The sequence below is a fragment of the Lepus europaeus genome, chromosome 1 (genome assembly GCF_033115175.1).
Source record: "Lepus europaeus isolate LE1 chromosome 1, mLepTim1.pri, whole genome shotgun sequence".
Taxonomy (NCBI): Eukaryota; Metazoa; Chordata; class Mammalia; order Lagomorpha; family Leporidae; genus Lepus; species Lepus europaeus.
The window spans coordinates 1226628-1239083 of NC_084827.1; the positions used below are offsets into that span (position 1 = coordinate 1226628).

General features: G+C 59.5%; 1 protein-coding gene across 1 annotated transcript in view; it reads right to left on the minus strand.

Annotated features, from left to right (window-relative positions):
* Positions 1–11135, minus strand: part of KLRG2 (killer cell lectin like receptor G2) — a 40544-nt gene extending 29409 nt beyond the window's left edge. Inside the window, exon 1 of the mRNA XM_062193117.1 lies at positions 11031–11135. Within this exon, the coding sequence (XP_062049101.1) occupies positions 11031–11135 (105 nt within the window). The remainder of the gene's footprint in view (positions 1–11030) is intronic.
* Positions 11136–12456: the final 1321 nt, after the last annotated feature.

Below are 12456 nucleotides of genomic sequence, written 5' to 3' on the forward strand. Positions count from 1 at the left end.
TACAGCTCAGTCTGGGTCCCCCACGTGGGCGGCCGAGGACTTGAAGTATCCTCTGCTGCCTCCCAGGGAGCTCAGTAGCAGGAAGCTGGATGAGAAGCAGAGCGTCAGGACAGTGGTTCCTGGATGGTCTGTGCACAGGAGCCTGAGAGTGAGGGGCACTCCCCAGCACGATGCCCACGCATTCCGCAGGGTCATCAGCTCCAGGGTGGCAGAGCCAGGACGTGAACATGGACTCGTTCTTGCTTAATCTCCTGTAATTATCAGACCAACCTGTTCTATAAAGATCGGGTTTTTAGAGGAACGCCTCCCCTTCTCCTAAGAAAGCGGCCCCTCGGAGGAGAAGGACGTGGCTGCACCAGCGCCTCTACGCTCAGCACAGGTGACACTGACCACGCCCCCGGCACTCGTCGCCACTCCGCCACACCTACACGCACACTGGCACCACCCGACCCTCCTCGCATGGCTGTGCTGTAGGTGAGACCAGGTGAACAGCCTTCTGCTGCGCCTGCTGCTCGAAGCCGAGACCCAGGGTGAACCATGGTGAGTCGCACGGCTTCCGCAGCTTACTTTCCCGTGTGTGTGTGTGCGTGTGTATGTGTGCGTGCGTGTGGCTTCTACCCTGCAGGCAGCAGGACCGCTCGCTCATTCTTGCCGGTGCACAGCTGGCCTTGGCGTGGGGTCTGCCATCTCCTGGAGCCCAGACTTTATCCGCTCCAGTAGCTTCCGCACATTGTGCAAGGGATGGTTTTCCGAAGCCAGTCGTCTGTTCTGCCACACTGAGGCGGTGGCACGGCTGAGTATGGAATTCCAGGTTGGGAATCCTTTGCCTCAGCTGTTGAAGGTATCGCCTCGCTGGCTGTAGGTCGGCGTGATCCCACTGCACCTGTGGCGTGGCGGCCCCTTCCCACCCAGCCACCAGAGCCACATGCTGGGATTACGGATGACTCTTGCCTGCAGTCAGATCGATGTATGCATTCTTATTGAAATATGTTATTTATTTGAGAGGTAGAGTTACAGAGAGAGAGATTTTCCATTTGCTGCTTCACTCCCTAAATGGCCGCAATGGCTGGAACTGGGCCAATCCGAAGCCAGGAGTCAGGAGCTTCTTCCGGGTCTTCCATATGGGTGCAGGGGCCCAAGGACTTGGGCCACCTTCCACTGCTTTCCCAGGTTCATTAGCAGGGAGCTGGGTTGGAAGAGGAGCAGCTGGGACACAAACCGGCGCCCACATGGGATGCCGGCGCTGTGGGCGGAGGCTTAGCCCACTGCGCCACAGCGCCGGCCCCTCTGCGGTTGATTTCAACGCCATGGCTCAGACAGCATGAGTCAGTCTGCACGCGGTGCTTGAGAACCAAACCCTGTCGCTCCAGCCGGAGCTGTGACATTTCCGCAAGCAAAGTGCGCCAGCAAAAGCAGGGGTTTCTGCGACTGTTAATTTCTAGATCGTCTCCGTGAAAACACATTCCGAAAACCGAAGCAGCAGCCTGCGGGGGCTGGCGCCGGCCTGGTCCGCCGGCCTTTCACAGACCCGCGCGCCGCTGATCACCAGGATAACCCGGGTCTGCCTGGCTGCCCCTCCTCCTCACAGTCTGACGGCTCATCTGTCCTCGACAGCTGGCTACCCAGGGGTCAGACACAGTCACATCCCAGCAGGACGTGTAGCTCCGAGGAGCTCAGCTTGTTCCCTCCAGTGTTTCCCACCTCCGGGCACCACGGCGATGGGTAGCAGCTGAGGGTTTCAGTACAGTTATGTCTGGGGGCCCTGCTGTTACGGGTTAATTGTGTCCTCTCCTCCATCCCAATGCCAGAGGTGAATCCCTCAGAAGGTCTGGAAATAGGGTCACGGCAGGTGTTCAGGTGAGGTTATTGGGGTAGGCGCTAATCCAACAGGTGGGGTCCTTACAAAAAGGCGAGAGGTGGACACAGACACACCCACGGGGGGCGCCTGTGAGGACGAAGCGGGGGGGGGGGGTGATGCATCTACAAGCCACGGAGCCCCACAGGCTCCCGGCAAACCCAGGTCGGCCTGGCCCTGCCAAGGCGACCACAGGGGGACTCGAAATTCAACCAGTCCATAGCAGACTGATGTTGAAGTTGATCGTTTTGCATGGCCCATGAATGCTGTTAGAAATCTCCCCACAGCCGGCCCTTGGCAGGAAAAGGTTCCCCACCCATGGTCCTTCGATGGGTCATGGAGACGCACGGCCGCCCCAGCCTTCAAAGCCTGGAGGCGGCAGAAGCCCACTTCCGGCCCCGCCTTGTCTGCCCTGGGGGACTGTGTCGGGGAGGGTAAGGACCTCGCTGGCAGGGGCTGTGCTTGGTATCCCAGGTCTCCTGGGCTGGCCGTCGGAGCTGGGCTGAAGGAGGCCGGCCAGTAGCAACAAGCGTGTTCTGCCTTCGTCCTCATCAGACTTCTGTGAGAGTAGGGACCTCGCTCCCCAGGAGACGGGCAGCCCTGGACGGTCTGCCCCGGGGTGAGACGACCGGCACCTTAGAGGGGGGGGCCACAGAGGTGCATCGGGCCTGCAGAAGCCGAGGAGTCGTGGGTGAGGCCCCAGGCAGGAGCCCTTTCTCCCAGGAGCACCCCATCTGCCCCCAAGGCCCGCAGATGGTCCTTCCCTGAGCCTCTGAATAAGCCAGGAACAGCAGTCCCCGAGGGGTGGCGTCACCTGTGGGACTCCCCGTCTGCTTGTGGACACGTCAATCAGAAAACTGCACCTTGGGGCCGGTGCTGTGGCACTGTGGGTGAAGCTGCTGCCTGTAACACTGCATCTGAGTAGGTGCCGGTTCAAGTCCCGGCTGCTCCACTTCCAATCCAGCTCCCTGCTAATGCGCCTTGGAAGGCAGTAGATGGCCCAAGTGCTTGGGCCCCTGCACCCACCTGGAGACCAGAATGGAATTCCTGGCTCCTGGTTTCAGCCCAGCCCCAGCTGTTGTGACCATCTGGGGAGCGAACCAGCAGATGGAAGACACCACTCTCTCCCTCACCTCCTGTCTGTAGCTCTTCCTTTCAAATAAGTAAACTAAAGTTTATGGAACCACTGCCTCTCTGCAGCCTCTTACCAGGGGTCTTCTGTCACAGTCAGGTAAGGAAGAAGTCCCAGATGCTGGTGGCTCCAGGCCAGGCACCCTGAACAGACATGGCGGCTCCAGGTGCCCCCGCCGGCCTCGGCGCCCACCCGCTTCTGTTTAATGCACTTGTCCCTCGAGGGTGGGGGAGAGGTCCTTCTGCCCGAGAACGGCTGCTAAGGCCCAAAGCTGGGGGCAAGAGGTGCTCAGGGGTCCACACCCTCGGTCCAAGGGGCCCACAGTGGGGCTGGGCCTCAGCACCAGAGCAGAGACAGGAAGGCAGGCGTGAGCAGCCTTCGGGGGTGTGGCTGTGTGGAGGCCGGGGCTTTCCCTCCCAGAAGCAAGCCCTGGGCAGCAAGAACACTCGCAGCAAGGATTAGAGAGGCGCGGATGGAAAGGAGACGGGACTCTGAGCCTCTGCCCGGAGGCCTGCTGAGTGCAGGTGCACCCGCTCCGGCTGTGCGCTCAGGCTGATCCGGCTTCCAGTCCCCCTGGAGAACCCGCCGGTGCCCCGTCCTTGTGAACACCGTTCCCACCTCCCCACGAACACTGGGCCCTAAGTCCCAGCGAGGCCTTGGACCGAGCTGGGTTCTCACAGGCAGCTCTCCTGGGGGCAGCTGGGGCGTGGCCACTGTGAGGCTTGGTGCCAATCTTCGGACCGGCCGAGCCCTGCCCTGCGGAGATGGTCCCAGACCCGAGCTGCCCAGGAGAGAAGAGGGCCTAGCGGGGGTGCACTTGGGGCCAGGGCATTCGCCCGGCACCCTGTCCACGGGTGCCCACGCGGGGTGCTGCTCGTCCCGGTTGTCACTAGAGGGCGGCCGAGCGCCGGCGTTGGAGAGGCGCAATGGAAACGCGGCCCTCGCCCAGGTCGGGGTCCCTGGAGGGAGAAGGCAGCGCCTGCTGGCGGGCCAGCGCGTCTAGGGGCTCGGAAGACGACTTCCCCACCCACCCCGCGGCCCCTCCGAGCTCCCCGGGCAGGGGACCCGGGCGCCCAGCGGTGCACGGCCGGGAAGTGGCAATCCCCCCGACCCGGCGTCGGGAACGAGGTGTGCCCCCAAGGCCGCGGCGCCAACCCCAGAACTCCCGGCCACGGCCACCGGGCTGCTGGCGGGCAGAAGCAGGGCGGTTCTGGGCGGTCCTGGCTGGTACAGTTCAGTGACAATCAGAGGCCGGCGCTTGTCCTGGCGGTTAGAATGCCGGGTCCCCTGTGGCCGTGCCCCTGCCTGCGGCTCCGCTGACCCGCGCCCCGGGAGGTGCTCACTGCCACCCTGCTCGCGACCCGCATCGAGAGCCCAGCTGTTGCCGGCCTTTAGGTAGCGGCTGTCTGAGTGAATATTTTTTTTTAACTTTTATTTAATGAATATAAATTTCCAATGTACAGCTTATGGATTACAATGGCTTCCCCTGAGTGAATATTTTAAAGATAGTTAGAATTTTGTGTGAAAACAGCAGGTACTGCGTTTGGAAGCTGGGTGTGAATTCACGGCCGGCCAGGGTGGGGGCTCCTGGGAGGCCAGCTGTGTCACCTGCACGATGCTGAACAGAGACTACGGTGGGATGGGACTGTGGAAACTTTAATCCGCTGTTTCCAGAGCCAAACTAGGGGAAATAAAGATATAAATGTGTTTCTCCCTCCTATTCAAAATGAAAATAGTAGGACAGGAAAGAAAACCTGTGCTTTTTAGCCCATGAAATTAATTCAATATTTTTGTTTGAGAGGCAGCGTTCCCCGTGTGCTGGTTCACAGTCCGGGGGCTGTGCGAGGCGGGAGCCAGGGGTGCAGTCCAGGTCTCCCACAGTAGGGCGGCGCCCACCACTGCTGCCTCCCTGGGTCTGCGCTAGCAGGAAGCTGCACCAGAGCCAGGCACTCTGTGAGACCACAGGCTGAAAAGCCCCCCGTCCCACCCCGGGCCGGCGCTGTGGCGCAGCAGGTTAACTCTCCGCCTGCGGCACTGGCATCCCATCCGGGCACCAGTTCAAGTCCAGCTGCTCCACTTCCAATCCAGCTCCCTGCTAATGTGCCTGGGATAGTAGTGGGAGATGGTCCAGGTGCTTGGGCCGCTGCACCCACGTGGGAGACCTGGGAGAAGCTCCTGGCTTCGGCCGGGCCATCTGAGGAGTGGATCAGCAGATGGACGACCTCTCTCTCTGTAACTCTGTCTTTCAAATAAATAAGGTAAATCTGAAAAAGTGGCCTCCTGGAGGCAGCTTTTACCGGTGTCTCCTACTTCTGTTCACGTTCATATAACTTGTTATATTTCACCCCCACAACCCCGCCCCTCGGTAGCTGAAGCCAGGCGTCTGGCCGGATGAGGGGAAACCCCCAATAGTGACCAAAGTCCCAAGAGGCTCCTCTGCTCGGGGCAGCATCCACACAGCTGGCGGCCGCCAGGAGAGACCCTGCTCCAGACCTTGGCTCTCCCAAGGCTCAAATACGGCAATGGTTCCAGAGACGTTTTTGCCGGTCACAGCCGGGGACAGGAGGTTGCTACTGGCATCTCGTGGGTGGACACCAGAGACGCTGCCACACACCCTTCGTGACACAGGAGGCCCCTGCCGCAAGCGTCCAGGCCCCGCTCTCTGCACTGTGCACACTGAGTGGCTCCTTAAAACGCTTCAGCGCAGTTTTCCCTGCGCCTGTTCTCATCCAGCCAGTGAACCACCTCTCCACAGCTGCTAGTCTGGTCTTTTTAAGATTTATTTTATTTGAAAGGCAGAGCGAGATCTTTCATCCCCTGGTCCTCTCCCCAAACGGCTGCGAGAAACAGGGTTGCTCCAGGAGAGCCAGGAGCTCCCACGTGGGTGGCGGAGCCCTCCCAGGTGCATCCCACTGCACCACGTGCTGGCCCTTCCTTATTTCCGGCCTTATGGCCATTCTTGAAACGCTTGTGCCAGTTCCCGACACTTCAGGAGCGTCTAGAAAGGCTAAGATCAAAGCTGCCGTGAGCCTTCTTCAACCGACGCCGCTCCACGTCGAGGGCCTGTGGTCGGTCACCCTCAGAGCGAGGCCACGCCCAAGAGTCTTGCTGGGCCTCACGGCGCCAGACTTCACTGGGTAGCATCACCGGAAGACACTGAAACAGCAACCGTTTACCTGGAGAGTGGCCCAGGTTGTGGGAGGACGGCCGCCGGCAGCCCGCCTCCTGCTGGGGGCGCTGTGCTCCCGCTGGGCAGGGTCTAGGTGCCGTCAGCAGCGGGCGCACACAGTCTGGATGCGGCCCTCCAGACCCTGCACCAGTGCCGATCGGTGGGGCCGGAGAGACACTAGCTGGGCGCCCCCTGCAGATTTGCTGTCTCACGAGAAAACGGGTTTGGACATTTCTGAGGGCCAGCCCACCGGCAAAAGGCATGCGTACCCTTGGGCACACTTTCCAGTCGCCATGAATAATTGACCGGCTGTGCATTACTGTATGCTTCTCTGGTTCGCAGAGTGTCAGCTTATACGGGATCCTGCTCCTCAAGGTCAAGTTCAATCATTTCAGAGAACTTTTGACCCAGTAAGTCCCCTGCTAGAACTCTTCCCAAGAAACACTCCCACATGGCCACACAAGGTGTGGGTGTGGGCTGTTCACGGCAGCACTGTCTGTACTAGGACAAAACGAGAAACAATTCAAATGCCTAGCTCACTTTTGTGAAAAAGAAGTTTGCAAATATTTATTTATTTAAAAGGCAGAGTTACAGAGAGAGACAAGAAAAGACAGAGAGAGAGATCTTCCACCTGCTGGTTCACTCCCCAAATGGCTTCAACGGTTGAGGCTGGGCCAGGAGCTTCATCCAGGTCTCCCACATGGGGGCAGGGGCCCAAGCACCGGGGCCATCTTCTGCTTTCCCAGGTGCATTAGCGGGGAGCTGGATAGGAAGTGGAGCAGCCAGGACTCCAACTTGCACCCATATGGGCTGCTGGCATCGGAGGCGGCAGCTTTAGCCCCTGTGCCACAGTGCCAGCCCTATAAACATTTTAAATCTGTGAAGGAGTACGAGGGCAGGTATTTGGCCTAGTGGCTAAGACACTGGTTAGCACGGCTGCTCCCTGTAGCAGGGTGCCCGGCTTTGGTCCCAGCTCTGGCTTCCGATTCCAGCTTCCTGCTAGCGCAGACCCTGGGAGGGCAGAGGGCAGAGGGCAGAGGTCATGGCTCAAGTAGCAGGATTCCTGCGTTCTTGGCCCAGCCGCTGCCCCTGGGCGTCTGGGAGAACGAGCAGCAACAGGCGCTCGCTCTCTCTGCCTCCCAAATAAACAAAAACTTTTAAAAAAGCAATATTAAGAGGAAATGATAGCAATAAAATAATAAAAATCTGTTTATATCCGCTGTTTTAGAAAAAATAAAACCCGATCAGATCTGGGTTTTTCCCGCTGGGGTGAGCCGAGTTTCCTGTCACTTGCAGGCTCCTGTTTCTCTCCGGGGACAGGCTAATGCGCGAGGCAGTGGTTGCTGGCAGGGCTATTCCTGGGCTTCGTGCTCACCCACCAGAGTTTGGCCAGGACCTGCTTTTCTTGACTGCAAGTTTCAGCTCCGTCAGGAAATGCTGCACACAGCTGTCAGCACGGAGCTGGGGGAGCTGGGTCCTGGGTCCCAGCAGCTGCCTTTGTGAGAGAGATGGAGGGGGAGAGGGGGAGAGAGAGAGAGGGAGGGGGAGAGGGAGAGGGAGAGAGACAGAGGGAGGGGGAGAGGGGGAGAGAGAGAGGGAGGGAGAGAGGGAGGGAGAGAGGGAGGGAGAGAGGGAGAGGGAGAGAGGGAGGGAGGGGGAGAGGGAGGGGGAGAGAGAGAGAGGGAAAGAGAAGGAGGGGAGAGTAAGAGGGAGAGAGGGAGGGGGAGAGGGGGAGAGGGGGAGAGAGGGAGAGAGGGAGGGAGAGAGAGGGAGGGAGAGAGGGAGGGAGAGAGAGGGAGGGAGGGGGAGAGGGAGAGAGAGAGGGAGGGAGAGAGGGAGGGGAAGAGAGGGAGAGAGAGGGAGGGAGGGGAAGAGAAGGAGAGGGAGAGAGAGGGAGGGAGGGGAAGAGAGGGAGAGGGAGGGAGAGAGAGGGAGAGAGACAGGTCCACAGGAGGTATAGCCCAGCACCGGGCTGGGGACCACGTTCAGCTCTGTGCTCCCGGTGGCTGGCACAGTAGCACCGAGGTGCTGATGCTCAGTACTTGCTGAATGTCTGGACCGAGGAGGAAGGCTCTGCAGACCCGCCACGTGGGTTGCCGCTCTGTGGACCCTGCCCCGTGGCCTGCCGCCCTGCGGACCCCCCCCCCCCCCACGTGGTTTGTCATGTGTTTTGGGCAAAGGCGGCGGCATGCAGTTGCTGGCTAAGGAGTCCTGCGCTGAATCCTGGGGGCTCCCCTCGTCCAGCTGTGAGCAGATGGCTCTGCCACCCGAGCAGCATCTCCCGGCGCCTGCACACGCCTCGCTGGACACGCGCAGTGCCGCAGAGTGGATCTCGTGTCTCAGGGCTTCGCAGAACGTATCTGCTGTCCACTAGCTAGGCGCAAACGTGAGCCACCTGGCATACTGTAATGGGAAGTGGTGTTCAGCCAAGTCAGTCCTTCCTGGGACAGCTGTGGGGCCGGGGTACACAGGAGGGGCCCCAGGGGGCTCGCAGCTGCTCTCAGAGCCTCCCCAAACCCTCAGACTCCCAAATCTGGGCCCTCCCTGTTTCTGGGAAAGGAGGGAAGTCCCCAGCCTTGAGCTTCCCCAGCTGAATCCCCGACTCCCGTCTCTCCTGCAGGTCCCCCAGCCTGCACCCCACACCAGGGAAGGCTGGCAGGTGGGTCCGCTCTGCCCCGGCACCTGTAGGGGCCCCCGGCCTTGCCACCCAGTCAGAATATCTCCCAGGACAGATCCATGTGCCTAGGGGGCCTCTCCATTCTGGATGCTCTGAGTGGAACTGAAAAGTGGCCTGGGGCCAGCGCTGTGGCTCAGCGGGCTGAGCTGCTGCTCCTGTGATGCCGGCGCCCTAAATCAGAAGCAGAGTCCCAGCTGCTCGGCCGCTGGTCCAGTTTCCTCGGGGAAGGTGTGGGAAGATGGCCCCTGCCGCTCATGTGGGAGACCAGGATGGCGCTCCTGGCTTCCGCCTGGCCAACACCTGGCTATTACAGCCATTTGGGGAGCGAACCAGCAGATGGAAAACCTCTCTGTGTGTCTCTCATCTTCCTGTTGCTCTTTCAAATAAAGAAAGAAAAATCTCTTAACCATCAACAGCAGAGTGGGCCAGTTCGTTGAAGTTTCATGAAAACGCACATTAAACCTTCAGAAGGCCAGAGACCGAACACAAGTCTTCACTCCACCCACAGGCCAGTTCCACCCGAAGAGACAAACTCCACAGCCTGTCTGCTGTCTGTGCGCCCTGAATCTCTGTGTCTACACAGCAAACTCGTCTTTAGGCAGACACAAACGGCACGCACCACACACACTTCCACGCTTTGCTTTCTTCTCTAGCGTTGAGATTGTTCAATCAGCACACGTACTCCTTCCCCACAGCTGTGTACTAATCCACTGTCCAGTGGGCGAGCAGCCGCCGCTCTCCTGCCTGGCAGCCCTTCCCTGTGTGCCCCCCACGGCAGCCTGCTTCTCTCGGGGGAGTCGTCTCCCCACTTCCGGTCCTGTGATCTGGGTGGGGAGGACCCACAACTCCGCTCCGGGTCTGGACAGGGAGGGCTTCTAAAAAGGCCGTGGAGATGTGTACTATGAAAAGGGCATGCGCGGATCTTCAAGTTTTGTACACCCAAATAAACTTGCTTTCTAATTCCATTTTCCCACCAACTTCTCGGAGTCCCCGTGCACGGCCCAGCTCTGGCCACAGACTGGTTCAGAGGGTGGACTCTGGCCGGTACTGGGGCAGTGACAGTCACCGCCAAGACTCTGAGTTATTGAAGGAAGAGAAGTTCTCTTCTTCCTGCGGGGAAGACAGGCCTGGAGTCCTGGCAGCCAGAGAGTGAAGCCAGCACGGAGAACCAGCCAAGTGTGGAGGGAGAGGGTGTTTGTCCTGGGCCCTCCCTCCGCCTTGAACGCCAGCCAATGAGTTTGCTTTGCCTAAGCCCAGTGGGTGGGCTCTCCATTGCCTGATAGAGAGGCTGGCATAAAGACTGGGGAGGCCAGGGACCCTAAAATCCAGAACGGTTGGCGATTCCCATTACACAGGAACGGAGCAACCCATTCAACCGTGGCCACGCAGAAGAGGCCCAATAAGGCTGGCGAATTAGGGAGGCCGAGAGACGAAAGCCGGGGAGCTCTTTGTTCCACTTTCAGTTAAGATCCCACGCGACGTGGCTGCTGGTTGCCGCGGTGTGTCCCCCCTCCCCATCTGGGCACGTGGTAGGACGGGCGCCCCACGAATGCGGGGCCGAGATGAGGGGCTACGCTGAGAAGGTCACTCGACCCCGGGGAACAAGGCGACACCAACGGAGGGGCCTCGCGCGAGGCTGACTTGGGGCTCCCGGAGGGCTCGATCCCACAGCCGTTTCAAGCCCTGGCCCCTCGGTACCAAGAGCACAATGAGGCTACAACCGGAGGCTGTAAATCCCAACCGGCGGGGAGCGGGCTCGGGGCCAGGAGTGGGAGGGGAACTGCCTCCCAGCCCTGCCCGTGCCGCCCAGAGCCAGCGACCTCAGCCGGAACCAGCAGGGCCCTCGAACGCCAGCGACTTGCCTGGACTGAGCGCCGACAGCTCGCATCACGCAGCCTCATGTGAGAGACGAACCCCCGTCGCCTGTCCGCTCCAGGACACGCTTGGACTCGGGCAGGGCAGCGGAAGCGACCTCAGGAACCATCCTGGAGACTGGGTGCCCGGGGCCAGCGCGGGCGGGCGGCTAACAGTTCCTAGCTGGCGCAGCCCTCTCGGCCAGTGATTCAGCCGCCCGACCACCTTCCCGCACTTGCTTCAGCCACGCCTTGTTAGGAGTGCCTAAGGACTGCCAGGTGCGCACACCCACCTGCAAGCTGTGAACGCTCACCTGTGCTCTGCTCACAGCCAAACACCTCACCTCGAACATGGGCCGAACGTCTAGTTCTCGCGCAGGAGTCGGAGTCTGAGAGGGACCATGGCAGTGGGGCCCAGACCCTTCTGGGGAGTCGGAAGGCCGGGCCATGCACGCCAGATAAAGCTACTCTCCACTGCCTGCCTCGATATCCCCTTGTCTCTCTGGGATTCCTGGAGGATGAGAACTACCGAGTGCTCGTCCACCCGAGACAGTGAATTCATGGCGTGTATTTCTGATTTTTTAAAAAATTTATTTGACAGGTAGAGTTATAGATAGAGAGAGAGAAAGGTCTTCCTTCCGTTGGTTCACCCCCCAAATTGGCTGCTACGGCTGGAGCTACGCTGATCCAAAGCCAGGAGCCAGGTGCTTCTCCCGGTCTCCCATGCGGGTGCAGGGCCCAAGCACTTGGGCCATCCTCCACTGCCCTCCCGGGCCACAGCAGAGAGCTGGACTGGAAGAGGAGCAACCGGGACTAGAACCCAGCACCCATATGGGATGCTGGTGCTACAGGCAGAGGATTAACCAAGTGAGGCATGGCACCGGCCCCTGTACTTCTGATTCTTAAAAAAAAAAAAAAGAAATTCTGCATGTGCCCCACCGAGGACACTATCCCAGGTGGGCCCAGCCAGTCCTAAAGGACGGATACTGTGCAGTCCCAGCTACGCACGGGAGGCTCCTGGGGGCCAGTTCAGGGATAGAAAGCTGAGTGCAGGTTGCCAGGCTCTGGGGAGTGGGGCAGAGGAAGAGCAGGGCTGTTTATGGCAGAGAGAGAGAGAGAGAGAGGGAGGGAGGTCGGTCTTCCATCCACTGGTTCACTCCCCAAATGGATGCCAGGAGCCAGGGGCCCCTTCTGGGTCTCCCATGTGGGTTCAAGGGCCCAAGTACTTGGGTAATCTTCTGCTACTCTCCCAAGTGCATTAGCAGGGAGCTGGTTCGGAAGTGGAGCAGCCAGGACTTGAACCGGTGGCCGTGTGGGATGCCAGCACTGCAGGTGAAGGCTTAACCTCTGTGGGCAGTGCTGGCCCCAGAGTTTCTGTTTGGTAGCTGAAATGTGGTCGGGAGTTGGATGGTGGTGTTGGTGCTGCAATGCCTGAGTGTACTGAATCACACTGAACTGTACACTTAAAGATGGTTAGAATGGTAAATTTGTTATGTGTATTATTTTGTTACGTGTATTTTACTGAAAATAAACAAGAACTAAAACAAAATACACAAACACACGCAGAGGGCAGGAATGCGGCGGCTTTGTTAGTAGAGGCCCTTCGGGCCTGCTGCCCAAGACCCACGTGGAGTCTGGTCGAGTGATGTTTGAAAGCTGAAGTTCCGGGAGCAACAGCACGGAGGAAGAAAGAGGAGACAAGGCCGGGACTTAGAATAAGGACAAGAGCCAACACCTTGATGACTCTTGTAAAAGTTTACGTATTGAAGG